General features: G+C 40.2%; 1 protein-coding gene across 1 annotated transcript in view; it reads right to left on the bottom strand.

The window, feature by feature from the left end:
- Nucleotides 1-286: 286 nt before the first annotated feature.
- MCCC2 (methylcrotonyl-CoA carboxylase subunit 2) overlaps nucleotides 287-15,750 on the bottom strand; it is a 177,473-nt gene continuing 162,009 nt past the window's right edge. The window contains exons 16-17 of the mRNA XM_073624396.1: nucleotides 14,158-14,243; nucleotides 287-497 (exon numbers count right to left, since the gene is read on the bottom strand). Coding sequence (XP_073480497.1) covers nucleotides 380-497; nucleotides 14,158-14,243 — 204 coding nt within the window. The 3' untranslated portion in view covers nucleotides 287-379. The remainder of the gene's footprint in view (nucleotides 498-14,157; nucleotides 14,244-15,750) is intronic.

Consider the following 15,750-nt stretch of genomic DNA (forward strand, 5'->3'; position numbering starts at 1 on the left):
GGACGGTGCGGCTATACCGCCGGCAAAGCGCCTCTGCAGAGGCGCTTTGCGGTGGTATTTAACCCTTTCTCGGCCGCTAGCGGGGGGTAAAACCGCCCCGCTAGTGGCCGAATACCGACGGTAAAGTGCCGCTAATAATAGCGGCGTTTTACCGCCGACGCCGCCCCCGCCCCAGTGTGCAAGGGCTCTAAGAGAATGTGTACGATCGACATAATTCAATTATCACAAACATTTCACTTGTTAGGTTGTTTTTTTCAATTATAATAATATATAATAAACTACAAAGTATGTTATAAAAAACTTTTATTTTACAGGGTAGAAAGCTCTTATAAAGGAAAAGTCTGACAGATTGCAGTAGTGTCTTAGGCTCTGGAGTGAATCACATTCTGAAAACTCCAAACTCAGTCTTCTGTGTTGGTGCATTCAAAGCAGCACTGAGGCTCAGTCCCAGAACTAACCTGGTGTCAGCCGGATCAATGATCCCATCATCCCATAGCCTGCAGAAAGAACAGAGTACTCAAATGATGTTATCTTCTTCTACATATGATGAATACCTTGTTTATTGTGCAACATTCACTCTAAAAGCCCCCTGCACACGATGCTATTTGTTGCATGTTCCACCCGGCATTTTAGTTACGCCCAAGCTCATGTTTATGTCCCTAGGTATTCAGGAATGAATGCCTGCAATGCAGAAGACCTGCGCTCCTGGCACTTATCCCTGAGCTGCTCTGTACAGCAGTTAGGCCCATCCAGCTGCCATAGACTTTGACAGGCTGCAAGTAGCTGGCCAGGAATCTGTACCTGTGTACATGGGCCTTTTAAAGGACAGCATGAACATTAAAGTACATTTGCGAAGTAAAAAATATGGTAAAAACAATATAATGCAGAGGAGAAGCAAGTGAATAGATGCTGCCTTTAAATGATAAAGGCTTGTACACATTATAAGAAAATAGGGTGAACATTTTCGTTGAGGAACGATAGTACGATTTTCTGATAGTGTGTACACAGCCAAGTCTGACCTTCCAAACCCAAATTTTCGAAGGGACAATCTCCCGAATGTTTCTTGTACGGGAACAGAACGAACGATTTTTGCTTAACTTGTACAATTTTTGTATGTTTTTCGTACAAGAAAAATCAGAAACAAAAAACTGGGCATGATCAGAAACAATAAATAACAAAAAAAAGCGTTTGTCGCACGAGAATTTTCGTACAGTATATGCATAAAAATTATTGCGGCGCTGAAAAGTTCAAAATGAAATTGAAGAGTGGGAGGAATCCAATCACCAAATATATTGTGCAGATGTAGAAAGAGTCACTCGTCACCACGTGGTAATGTAGTCTGCTTACCAGAAGGTGTTAAGGATTAGGCATAGATGATAAATTCTCAATAGCATCCAGCAAATCCAGCCCACTGGAACCCCTCATCAGACCACAACATCCGTGGGATTTCCTTCACATATAAACATCTCCCAATGGTCACTTCAGAATTGCTGATTGCTGCAGCCGTTTGTTCCTATCATTGATGCATGCTGTTTTAAGCTTCAACTGTAAGTTACTACAATAAAAGTTTTTTTATCTATCATTACGGGCTTCACTATGGGTCCTTCATTTTCTTTTCTCGGATATATGATGACTACATGCATGAATGCCTAATTCTGAAGTGACCATTGGGAGATGTTTATATGTGAAGGAAATCCCACGGATGTTGTGGTCTGATGAGGGGTTCCAGTGGGCTGGATTTGCTGGATGCTATTGAGAATTTATCATCTATGCCTAATCCTTAACACCTTCTGGTAAGCAGACTACATTACCACGTGGTGACGAGTGACTCTTTCTACATCTGCACAATATATTTGGTGATTGGATTCCTCCCACTCTTCAACTTCAATTTGAACTTTTCAGCGCCGCAATCATTTTTATGCATGTGACTTTTTGTTTGTTATCTACGAACTTTGCTGGCCGCTTGCTTTTTTCAGTTCAGCGCGAATTTTTACTTGTTTTATGCCATTATTGTTTCGTACAGTATAGCCATCCTCAGGTCCAACTTGCTGTGAAACAACAAGGAAAATCCGACGATCGTTTACCTGATTTTCTTATAGTGCGTACCCCACTTTTAAAGTTTTGTGTTTTTTTAATTTACAAATGTTTATATTTATTTGCTTCAACAAATACAAAATAAGAAAAAAAAAGGAAAATGAAAAAAGAAAAAAAAAAATCAAAATATATATCATATAAAATTGAGACAGCCTGCATAAACGTTTAGACATAAAGAGTAGTTAACAGATTTTGTGTATTTTCATAGAACTGTAATGGCACGTACACACGATCGCACATTCCGACAACAAAATCCAAACGTGTCTTGCATACACATGGTCACACAAATCTTGTCGGAAATTCCATACCATGCAAAATGTTTTATCTGGTTTTTGGTAAAGCAGGAATGGTTAAAATCTCTGTCAGTTTTTTTTGTTACTTGTTTTTAAGGTATTTTCTTCAATAGATGTTAGAAGGACAGTAAGTTAAGGAAAAATCTTCTCAGTAGGGTCACAAGCAGAAATAAAAACCTAACTTTTTTTTATTAGTGGGACTGCTTTAGCAGTCCCACTATTGTTATTCGATTTTATTTATTTTTATTCTTTAATTTTATTCCGTACGTTTTTTGGCTCTGCGTAACTTCTGCATACTTTCAGCTATTAAAACCATTCAACTATTAAAATGTTCGTCTCTTTCAGCTGATGATGGGACTTTTTCAACTTTTTTTCTACTATTTATACTTTTTAAAATATTAAGCTTTTTAACACTTTTTTTTAACATTGAAGTCAATGGGAGCATGCTTCAGATACTTAAAATCTTCTTCCGCTCCCAAAAGTTTCAGCTCCTTCATACTTTCACCTACAGACGCCAAACAAACTTTAAAATGTTCACAAAATATTCAGCTATCTGGCTATATCTTTTCAGTTTGATATCTTTTACAGTTTTTGTGAAAAAGCTTTTTGTTTAGTGGTCATTTCAGGAAATTTTAGCCATTAAACACAGTGTACTGTGCTGCTTGTGTTGCCATGGTTACCAAAGCTTCTGTTATACACGGGGGGGAGGTGGCTGGAGCATCTCAGCTCTGATTACAGAGCCCAGGGGAGGGGACAGACACACCATGTACTGATTTATAATAGAGGAATATGATGGGGCAGTTTTGATGGGGACAATTTTGATGGAGCAGATTTGATGGGGACAATTCTGATGGAGCAGTTTTGAAGATGGCAATATGATGGGGCAGTTTTGATGGGGCAATTCTGATGGGGCAGTTTTGATGGTGGCAATATGATGGGGCAGTTTTGATGGTGGCAATATGATGGGGCAGTTTTGATGGTGGCAATATGACGGGGCAGTTTTGATGGTGGCAATTTGATGGGGCAATTCTGATGGGGCAGTTTTGATGGTGGCAATATGATGAGGCAGTTTTGATGGTGGCAATATGATGGGGCAATTTTGATGGCAATATGATGGGGCAATTTTGATGGCAATATGATGGGGCAATTTTGCTGGGGGCCATTTTAGCTATTCAGCATTCCCACGCATTTTCCCCAGGAAATGCATTTTCTAGTTTTTATTATTTCTTTATTCTGTACGTTTTTTGGTTCTGCGTAACTTCCGCATACTTTCAGCTATTAAAACCATTCAACTATTAAAATGTTCGTCTTTCAGCTGATGATGGGACTTTTTCAACTTTTTTTCTACTATTTATACTTTTTAAAATATTAAGCTTTTTAACACTTTTTTTTAACATTGAAGTCAATGGGAGCATGCTTCAGATCCTTAAAACCTTCTTCCGCTCCCAAAAGTTTCAACTCCTTCATACTTTCACCTACAGATGCCAAACTTTAAAATGTTCACAAAATATTCAGCTATCTGGCTATATCTTTTCAGTTTGGTACCTTTTACAGTTTTTGTGAAAAAGCTTTTTGTTTAGAGGTCATTTCAGGAAATTTTAGCCATTAATCAGAGTGTACTGTGTTGCTTTTGTTGCCATGGTTACCAAAGCTTCTACACGGGGGGGAGGTGGCTGGAGCATCTCAGCTCTGATTACAGAGCCCGAGGGAGGGGACAGACACACCATGTACTGATTTATAATAGAGGAATATGATGGGGCAGTTTTGATGGGACAATTCTGATGGGGCAGTTTTGATGGTGGCAATATGATGGGGCAGTTTTGATGGTGGCAATATGATGGGGCAGTTTTGATAGGGCAATTCTGATGGGGCAGTTTTGATGGGGCAGTTTTGATGGGGGCAATTTTGATGGTGGCAATATGATGGGGCAGTTTTGATGGGGCAGTTTTGATGGTGATAATATGATGGGGCAGTTTTGATGGGGCAATTCTGATGGGGCAGTTTTGATGGGGACAATTTTAATGGAGCAGTTTTAAAGGTGGCAATATGATGGGGCAGTTTTGATGGGGGCAGTTTTGATGGTGGCAATATGATGAGGCAGTTTTGATAGGGCAATTCTGATGGGGGCAATATGATGGGGCAGTTTTGATGGGGCAATTCTGATGGGGCAGTTTTGATGGTGGCAATATGATGGGGCAGTTTTGATGGGGCAGTTTTGATGGTGACAATATGATGGGGCAGTTTTGATGGGGCAATTCTGATGGGGCAGTTTTGATGGGGACAATTTTAATGGAGCAGTTTTAAAGGTGGCAATATGATGGGGCAGTTTTGATGGGGGCAGTTTTGATGGTGGCAATATGATGGGGCAGTTTTGATGGGGCAATTCTAATGGGGTAGTTTTGATGGTGGCAATATGATGGGGCAGTTTTGATGGGGACAATTTTTATGGGGCAATTCTGATGGGGCAGTTTTGATGGCAATATGATAGGGGCAGTTTTGCTGGGGGCAGTTTTAGCAATTCAGCTATTTAGCATTCCCACGCATTTTCCCCAGGAAATGCATTTTCTAGTTTTAAATGAGAATTTCTTTAGTGAATTAAATTGCATACAAACAGAACAGACACACCTACAGCATTCAGAGACACACATTAAGAAGGAATTTCCACATACTCATTCCATTTCCACAAGAAGTGGGATTTCATCGAAACAGAAGTATAAAATCATATTAATTAGTAAACTAAATGATCACAGCTGATGCAATAACTGTAACACTATATTGCCCAGACCACCAAGCAACCTCAGTCAGACTGCAAAAAGGTGAAACGCTATTTCCCCCCCGTCCCTCATGAGTAATCTGTTCAAATTAAATCAATCTAAACAGGAGATTATCTAGGGATCAATACTCTGTTGGTTGCAAACTGGCATCTAGTAATAGCGAAGGAAGTGTGCGTCTAGACTGGATGAATTTAGGTATCCAAGAATACATGATAATGGAGTATTGCTGAGATGTACTCCATACACCTGATTAATCTTATCTAATACTTTGCCCAAGTATCTCATCAGTTTTGGGCAATGCCACAATGAGTGAATTAAGTCACTCTGGGGCGAGCAATTACATTTAGGGGAATCACATATACCTATCCTGTGAAATGAATAAAAAGGTTTGACAGGCCTTGCAGACTTTAGAAAACTGAGTCAACTTGTGAGTAGGAAATAAAGGGACTTTGGTTAAAACCAGCAGAACTTCATTCCAGATGTTTTCTGATAACTGACTGGGATTTGGAGTGCAGTGGGAAGGAACCAATCAAGCTGTGTAACAGACAGAGATATAGTTGGGATATCAAGCCCTTGCTACAGTCAGTCCTAAGCAAACCATCCAACACACTCAAATTCACCAAATGTCAAATGAAGGGAACTAAATTGTGCTTGAATTGCATGATGCAGTTGCAGGTAATGAAAAAAGGTCTGAATGGTCAACAAAAATTCTAACTATAGCTGTTGAAAAGACTTAAAACCTCCTTCCCCATATATAGTAGCAGTGAAAGCCCTGCAGTTTAACCAAGTATGGCAGGGAACAATTAGCCCAGATACAGTAGGTGTAAGCCTTGACGGACCCCCAATACATAGTACTTAGTTGGTAATTTGTTGGTAATATCCCAAACTTTCCCCATAAGTAAAAACAGCCAGCCTTAAACCAGCAAAGAGTTTTGTACTCTATAGGTGTTCAAGTGAAGGAGGTGCAGTGGGTTTTGGCCCCCATAGAGGTACTCAAGTAGTAGAAAGAGTGTGGAACTGCCACTGTCTCAAGTTCATTAAAATTTTGTATGTAAGATAAGAAATACATACAGGGATTTGGATCAGACAGGCCACCTAGATCCTTGGGATATTGCAAGGTCTATAAGACTATCTTAGGAGGTTTATTTTTTATATAACAGTCGTGACATCCAGAATATTTTACTTATCTGCCAATAACAGATAATGTTAGGTTTAACCATGTCATCCTGATCATATTGATTATCTGCCAATAATAGATCATGTTAATTTACAATATTTACATTTCTGCCAAAAGTTGGACGTAGAATGAGATTAATTTCATAATTTAAGGATCTGGGACCTTTCCAGGAGAGAATCTAAAGGCAGAAGAGTTGACTTATCCCAATTTTTGGCCTAGTATCAGCTAAAAAGCGTATCTTTAGCATATAATGCCATCTCTTCCTGTACAGTTCCCCTTCTGAACGCCATGACCCTAACTCTTCTCCACTTTATTAAAAAGAAGTTCTGGAAAACAAATGCAGCCCTAGAGGCCTCCGTTTTCTGCATATGCCTGCCGTGACAGAGTTCCTCTCCAAACCTGAGCCCCAAGTGCAGGACAGGTAGTAGGCAGCTGCTAACGCAATCATTATTATACTATCTTTACCCTAGATCTTGTTGCGGAGTCCTGTGGCAATTTCTATATTCCTCACCAGCTTCTATAACGGATGTCCACATGTGTGCAGTTCAGCTTCATAGACTGATTGGGGCTGGTAAACAGACAGGATCAACTCCATCTTCCAGCTAGGGGTCATTAGGGATCAAAGTGAACAAGAGTGGACACCGAGTGAAGAAGCTGACAAGGAATGTAAACATTGCCATGGCCTCACTAGCAAGACGGAGATAAGTTTTAAGCTGTGAGAAGGAGGTGGGTTAGGAGAGTAAGGGGAAAAAGCGGAAATATTTGTTTAAATATCTTTTAAAGAGGAACTTCATTCCCTCCCACTCGTGATTTTTCCTTCTTACCCTTTTCCACCGCTATAATACAGAATTCACATACTCACCCAGCCAGTGAATCCAGCATTATCCTGCTGTGACCCACTGTCACACACTGGGTTCCCACGCTGCCATCTTGGTCGCTGACGTCACCGGAAGTCTCTGTCTGGTTCAGACAGCCCCTGATGTTGTGCTTTTTGAGTCCACTCACCTCCGGCCAGATGAATGAAGCCAGAAGCATTCTGGAATATGTTATGTACATATGCCAGGGGGCTTCAGAGCATGGACAACATCATTTTGGCATAGGGTAGAAAGGCAGCTGTGGGGTGGAGCCTACATAAAACAATATAAGTATAAGGTAGACATTACACTGTGGAGGGGGGAGAAGTGAAATCATGCCTAGTATATCAAATTGGTGAAGTTACACTTTAGTTCTCAAGTCCATTTATAGCAGGGTTTGGATCTCTGAAAATTAAAAAAGGATTCTCTGCATTATTGAACCTGCAAACAGTGGAAAAATTGTTTTGATGTGTCAAATGACCTGCATGTTACCATAGTGAGTAACTGTACCTCAATTCTATATTTCAAAATAGTAGCAACATCTAAATAGTTGTAGCTAGCTTGTATATTTTGGATGTTTTTATATAAATAGAAAATCCATCTGATTTTCTTTCAGCTGTTCTGGTCATATTCTGAAACACTGGCTTTCTGGATCTTGAACTTATGTTTCTCGTCTACACATGTTGAAAGGCTCCAGGGTTGGTGATTGATGTGATGAAAAAACGTTTTCTCAGATTCTTAATTTCTATTCTTGGTCCAGGAGCCTGGAGACTTGGTAGAGCTTTGGATGGGATAAAGCCTCCATTCCTATGTCCACATATTACCTGGTGGCTAGACTTCATTAATCTCAGCTGTTGACTGGACATTTTATATGGGAGCTGAATGATGAGGTCTCTCTCACTCTGTGCTGTAGAACCCTGTTGCTGTATGAAAAAGCTGACCACCAACAGAATACTAAAAAGCTACAAATGTTGTTTGTTTAGATCGTTGCTCAAATGAACAGATGGTTTGTTATATGCTACCAACGTGCTGTACAAAAGCCCTCCTGCATTAAAACACACTATATTGTCAAAAGTATTGGGACACCTGCCTTTACACGCATATGAACTTTGATGGCATTCCAGTCTTAGACCATAGGGTTCAACATTGAGTTTGCCCATCCTTTCCAGCTAGAACAGCTTCAACTCTTCTGGGAAGGCTGTCCACAAGGTTTAGGAGTGTGTCTATGGGAAATATTCGACCATTCTTCCAGAATCGCATTTGTGAGGTCAGGCACTGATGTTGGACAAGAAGGCCTGGCTCGCAGTCTCTTTTGTAATTCATCACAAAGGGGTTCTATCGGGTTAAGGTCATTACTTTGTGCTGGCCAGTCAAGTTCCTTCACCCCAAACTTGCTTATCCATGTCTTTATGGGCCTTGTTTTGTGCACTGGTCCAAATCATTTGATGGAGGGGGTATTATAGTGTGGGGTTGTTTTTCAGGTGTTGGCCCCTTCATTCAAGTGAAGGGAACTCTTAAGGCGCCAGCATACCAAGACATTTTGGACAATTTCATGCTCCTGACTTTGTGGGAACAGCTTGGGGATGGCCCCTTCCTGTTCCAACATGACTGTGCACCAGTTCACAAACAAGGTCCATAAAGACATGGATGAGCAAGTTTGGGGTGGAAGAACTTGAATGGCCTGCACACATATAATCCAATAAGATGGGAGCGGTGACGTTATGCATGGCTCCTTCATCCGTAGGCGTTACGTCCTGGGCAGGACTTTGTCACCGGTCATCTTACTGGATTATATTTGCATACACAGAGCGCTCGTTTGTGCACTTGTGACAAGTCGGGAGATCATGGTCCTAAGGTGAGCAGCCATCTGTGTCTATGGCGGAGGTGCTGCACATTATAGGACACCTGCATGTTCAATCTAGAGACACCACTTTGCACCATCCGGGATACACTATTTTCATTTATTAGCTTATTTGAAGGTGTTGTGTAATTGGCCTTGAGTGTTCAGCTGCAATTATTAGTATTTACTCAGGAATGTTTGCACTGATTATTTTTAGTTTTATTTTATATGATCTATTGACTTCTTTTGATGCCATACTGGATATGGACATAGGATGGTCAATGATAATGGTTTTGATAGTCTGGTTAAAAGGTTATGGGGATATATTGGCAATCTACCAGGGGTCTATAATACAGGAAAAGTGTTAAGAAACCTTTATTATTATTGGGGAGGATGTGTTTTGTGACTGTACAAGCACAATAGTTTTCATTCAACACTTGAAAAAGCAAGATGCGCAGGATGGTTCTCCAAAGAAACAAATCAGATAATAACCAATTACAATAAACAGCTCATATGTGGTTGTTATAGTTTACTACACACCACTAAATGTCTATATTAATATATACCATGCCATAGTGCTGCTGTTTAAACAATTCACATACATTTTTCTTTGAAGGACACTATAGCTGGCCTTACACTAAAATATCTGATTGAACAACCTCTGTACAATCTCCTTTAGATTTACCAAAAATATGCAGTAGGACGACACATCCGAACAATGCATCTAACTTGTATCAAATCAGGCAGGCCATTGCACTACATAGTTGAAGGTAGATCTAACGGAGATTGTACAAATCAGATTGTATATGCAGTGATGGCGAACCTTGGCACCCCAGACGTTTTGCAACTGCATTTCCCATGATGCTCCAATACACTGCAGAGTGCCAGAGCATCATGGGAAATGTAGTTCCAAAACATCTAGGGTGCCAAGGTTCGCCACCACTGGTATAATGTATGGCAACCCCAAGTATTCAATTACATGGGCATCATATGTAGGAACCTCAGTTTGATCCATGTTCCTATTGGTATTCTGGGAAAGGGGGGCTAAGCAAATTAATGGTCTAGTGCTGTTCAACTCTGCATACACAATTCAAGTTGGTATGGCATGACATGTTCAAAACATTTTTATTTTTTACTGAAATGGCCAGATGTATCTTGGTATGTTTTATTCAGACCTTGAACAGTATTAGGTGAAGGTTTTTGGGTACACTATCATCTTAAGTGGCTCTCATCTTAAGGGTTCATGCACACTAGACAGCAGAAAATATGCTGGCAGAAAAACGCAGCATAAAAAACATTCCAATGGAGCGTAATGCACATGTGTTTGCGTTTGTAAGCGGTTTTCCCCAAAACACTAGAAAATGTATTCTTAAAAACCATGTTAATGCACGTCAAGTGTTTTTCTGTCCAAAACACACTTGTGATGTTTTTTTTCCTGCCTGTAAATACCCCTTTACAAATATGCCTGTAAACGCCCAAATGTGCATAGACACATAGGCTAACAGAGTTGCTTCTACAGGCTAAAAGAAAAAAAAAAAGCCTGTATAAGCAGCATTTCATGCCCAGTGTGCATCACGATCACGATTTACACATGTTATAAAATATCATCACACAAGTCTTTCTGAAGAGGTAATGTGTAATTTAGTGAAATTGATCACCACATGTAAAGAGATGTAAGCAGCCTAGTAAATACTAATAGGTTAACAGCTTGCTAACGACTCTCATAAATACAGGCTGTTCAATGAATGTTAGCCTTTAATTTGATTTATAATTAAAAGACACGCAAACACTCAGAAGACAGATATTGATGAGCCAGATTAGGTAGGAAGACTGCACTGCAAGAGTGGAAAAATATCACTGAAAAAAGGGTCTACCTATCTGAATCTAAAAGAAGGAAACTGGGAAAAAATGTGCAGTAGCCATCCATAATGACCAATCAAGTGTTATCCTTACAGTAGAACTAAAGTCCCCAATATTTTATTTTTCTTCAATGGTCCAATGTCCCTCGCTGGCATCTTTTGCCTGGCTTCTACCAGGTGCCTGGCTGCGGCCATTTGTATTGGTCAGCGCGGGATGACATCACTCCTGCACATGCCGTAGCTGGAACATAAACTGTGCTGCACTTACATTCCAAAGAATACGGTGAGAGAATGTCAGTAGGTTTATTTTATTACAGAAGAGACATTCTACATCTCTTCTGCAATAAAGAGCCTGCCTGGGTGCAGTTTTCAATGGATCTAGCATTAAATTTAATGTTTCATAGAAACATATGTGCCGTGGAATGTATAAGTGTAACATTTACAGGTATGTATTACCTGTTAAAGGGGTCACAGCATTCTCCCTGAAAATGCTTTCATCTGCTTTTCTCTTCAGAAGCATAGGGGCATCTTTGTACGGGTACTATCCAGGGTTAAAAGTGTGGTTTACAGCAACAAGTTTACTCAACTTCCCTTCTGCCTTACAGCACACTTACCATTCCCTTTACTACACCTCTGCTCTGCCAGCTGCTGCGGCAAACAGAGCAAACCCTATGCCCCCATGTGCCAGCAGGCCCATCAGCACTATCACCTGGGAGGAAGTGGAGCAAGTCACATGCTAGACCTTACTGGAACCTATCAAGTATTTCTCTTCAGTGCTGGGGGAGCTACAGAAGGGTGAGTGTTTGCTGATGGGATAAGGGGAAGTTAAAGTGGTTGTAAAGGCTCAAGTTATTTTACCTTCATGCATTCTATGCATAAAGGTAAAAAACCTTCATTGTGCAGCAGCCCCCAATACTTACCTGAGCCCCATCATGATCCAGTGATGTACACGTCATTCTCGACTCTCCCTCCTCATTGGTTGAGACAGCAGTGTGAGCCATTGGTCCTGCTGCTATAACAGGCATTGAGTCAATGAGAAGAGAGAGGGGGCGGGGCCGAGTCACAGCTCTGTGTGTCTTATGGACACACAGAGAAGTGGCTCTGGAGCAAGCCTGCTCAGGTGCCCCCACAGCAAGCTATTTGCTTAGGGTGGCACTTGGCAGGGGAGTGGAGCCAGGAACACAGGTGGGGGACCCAACAGGAGGAGGATTGAGGCTGCTCGGTGCAAAACCACTTCACAAAGCAGGTATGAGATGTTTGTTATTATTTTATTTTTTTAAACTTGGCTTTAATATCACTTTAAGATAACTTGTTACTTTGTCTTACATAGGTGAAAGAAAAGTATTATTTTACACGTAACAATATAGAAAATAGACCACTCTAGCCCAGTTTTTGCACTGCCTTGAAAATGTGTGCGCGTAAAAATGTGCAACAATTTCTAGCATGTTTTGCAAGAACTACAATGGGGTGGATTTACTAAAGGCATATACTGTGCAATGCAAGTGCACTTGCTCCAGAGTTACTTCCAGGAAATGTATTACGACATGAGGCAGGACAACGGCACATGGCAACATCAAGAAACCTAACAAAAACGTCCACCTCCTGACCCTGCAGAAAAAAAGTCAAACTTATACAAAGCCAAACCTGCCCTCAATAAAACTTTCATCTGAATCAGGAAAAAGGATGTGGATGCAGTCCCACAGAGGGAGCTGGGCAACACCTACCAACAGCCCCCAGAAAAAGGCCCTAATGACCACCCACCTGGGACCCTATGAAGATACCACAGCCCTGCTCTGGGCATTGCTACAAAGCCACAATGGGCGAATGAGGCACTGCACCAAAGTACTGTGGAGGTAGGTATGCCTGAATGGCCAGCCCGTCTCAGCCCGCCTATCCCAGTCACCTGAGTATATAAGCTAAAAGTATGGTCAGTAATAGTCATGGTCAGGGCTATATCAAAAGCAGTATTAAAAGTAAGATTTGACCAAAGCCACTAGGTGTAAATGTAGCAATGCAGTATAAGCAATATCAGCTAATCTGTGCCGAGATGGAAAGATGAACATAAACCACGTAGCTTAAAGGCAGTCTCCATCCGTAGTGAAAAGATGCCAGTAACAGATGGAAGTAAACAACAATAGTATGGCTGGAGTGATGTATGATAGAGGCTCTCACATAGATATGTAAGGGCACTGATATCACAGGGAAAGTCCTATACTGATTAGGTAACTTTTGCACCTGTAAATCATACAACCGTATAGCCGATAACAGTTGCGATGGTATCGTACCTACCAACAGCCCTCCATCCATGGTGTTATATGATGGTTACGTTGGTATGCTGGCATCAAACAGACTGGCTGCCTCCCAGTAAATTAATCATTCACAGATCAGTTGACAGCTGTAACAGTTGACAGTTGTAATCTCCACGCCGTATAAGTGAGCTTGTCTGGGTAACGGCGGCTCCAACCGCATCACTTCCGGGTAGGCACAGGCAGTCTGGTATAATTCCTATTGGTCCTCGTGAGGCATTGGGTGTCTGGACAGTAGGGGGGCACATCCCTGCATCTAAAAAGCTTCACTTTGCAAAGAATACTCAATCACATGCAAGAAAAATGTAAAACAGCATTTTTGCTTGCATGTGATTGGATTATAGAAATCAGCAGAGCTTCCCCTCATTTCTGAGCTTTCCCTCAGATCTAGAGCAACGGCACTTGCAGTGCACAGTATATTTACCTTTAGTAAATCAACCTCCCCATGTGTGAACCTTTCATCTCTAGTATACACCTCATACCTGGGTGATATTGTGGCTTTTAATTATTTTATTTATTTCCTCTCTGTGGTTTTAATTGCTGGCAGTTCCGTGTTTTGGAGAGTCCCAGGGCAGCCCCAGATTTGAATATGTGTCATTTTTAAATAACGAAAAGGTTTTCATTAAGCAAAATTCTTATGCTTAATGAAGTCAGAAAATATAACTTTGATGTCCTCCTCGGTCTTCCATCTCTCCCTCCCTCCAAATGCACAGCTGGGTAGCCTTCTAAACAACACTTTGAGGCATTACCACAAATAACATAAAAATTCAAAAAATTTAAAATCATAAATGTAATAAAGCATCAGCTTGGCTAATATAAAAAATATAAGTAAAAATATGTGATTAAACTTATTTTCTGATTCCAAAATACTGTAGCTGGCGAAGGAGACCCCAGCACACTAACAGAAACACTACAATATACTATATAACCTCAACATATATTGTACTCCTGATGTCTCACCTTGCACTTGAGTAATATGGATTTCCTTCCTCCTCAAATCTTTTGATTATTGGTTCCTTCAGAGCAGCTTCTTCTTTTTCTGAAAACTAATAAAGTAATGCATGAAAATTAAAGCAAGAAGTATTTATATATTTTAATAACCAGCCTGGAATAGTGCAATTAGGTACAATTGTGCATTTTTGTGTCACTTTACAATGGAGTATGTAGTTGTAGGCAGTTGGTGTCTGATGAGGAGGGCCATGCCAGTAGACAAGGGGATGGCAAAAGCTGCTAGCTGCCCAAGTGTCCCATTCTGCCCTAAAGCAGATTTTTCATCATTAATTGAACTTTCTTTCATTCAAATTAAATAATGTTTCAAGTACTGTGTAGCTCACAAAGAAATGATTTTAAATAATTTTTGGTGATGTAATTGGACGCAAACACATTGCTAGCTTGTGGCTGTTTACCAAGGAGACGAAAAGCCTTCTCATAGAACATGACCACAGGGCAAACAATTACATTTGTAATATGAATGCAAACAAGCAGACAAATTTCAACATAATATAAAATCTTAGGTAATGAAACTGGCATGGGGTCTAAATGAATCTATCAGAATGAGTAAAATGCATTCCCTTCAAAACCTGACAAACAGCTGATTTTATTGCACGTTTTATTAACAGTGTCACAAATTGGTCCTTTTGATGTACAAAGGAACATAGATGGAAGAATACCAACTCAATATAGTAGACAGTCAAAATGGATATTTCTATTAGGAAAAACTAAAGATCAGTCACTTTATAAAATACCTTTGATTACGGTATGCTCAATATGTAAAACCCATAGCAACCAGATTTTATTCTACTGCGGTCGGATCAGTAAAAAAAAAGATGAATCATAATTAGTTACTGTGAAGGAATCCAAAAGGAGACCTAGTTCATATGATGTGGAGGTGCCCTAACTTAAATAGATACTGGAGTGAAGTTCTTGGAAAAATAAATAAGGTATTTGGAATAATTCTTGACATAGACCCCAAGATCTGCCTATCGGGCTGTATGGAAGAGGACAATAACATGTGGGGGAGACAAATAGTAATAATTAGATGCCTATTCCTGGCACGGAAACTAATAGCAAGGAATTGGCTGGTGTCAAACCCACAAACCTGTGTAGAATGGGAGGATGAGGTTAACAAAACAATAAGAAAGGAAAGATTTGTGTATAATAAAAGGAGAAATGCCAAAATGTTTAAAATAGTATGGGAATGTTGGAAGGGGGCAATGCAGAATTAAGGTTGATGGGGTTTTCTTTCTTTTTGGATACCAGGAATCTCCTCTTCTTTTTTGTTTCTTGGGATGATGTATAGGGAATGAATAGAAATGGTATATTACTTTCGCTAGATAAGAGAAAAATGAATTGTAGTGCATTATATAAATAAATGTGTGAATGTTAATGGTTGGGGTGGTGGGTTACAAGAGAATGTGAAAGATGTATGAAAATGCTGTTTTCTTTTTATACGAATAAAAAAAACGAATTGATTAACAATAACTAGTTGCTGTGAGTTTTTGCACTGCTTTCTTAAAGTACATGAAAACTGAATGATGTTTAGTTTAATAAAGT

This window comes from Aquarana catesbeiana, linkage group LG01 (genome assembly GCF_042186555.1).
Source record: "Aquarana catesbeiana isolate 2022-GZ linkage group LG01, ASM4218655v1, whole genome shotgun sequence".
NCBI lineage: Eukaryota > Metazoa > Chordata > Amphibia > Anura > Ranidae > Aquarana > Aquarana catesbeiana.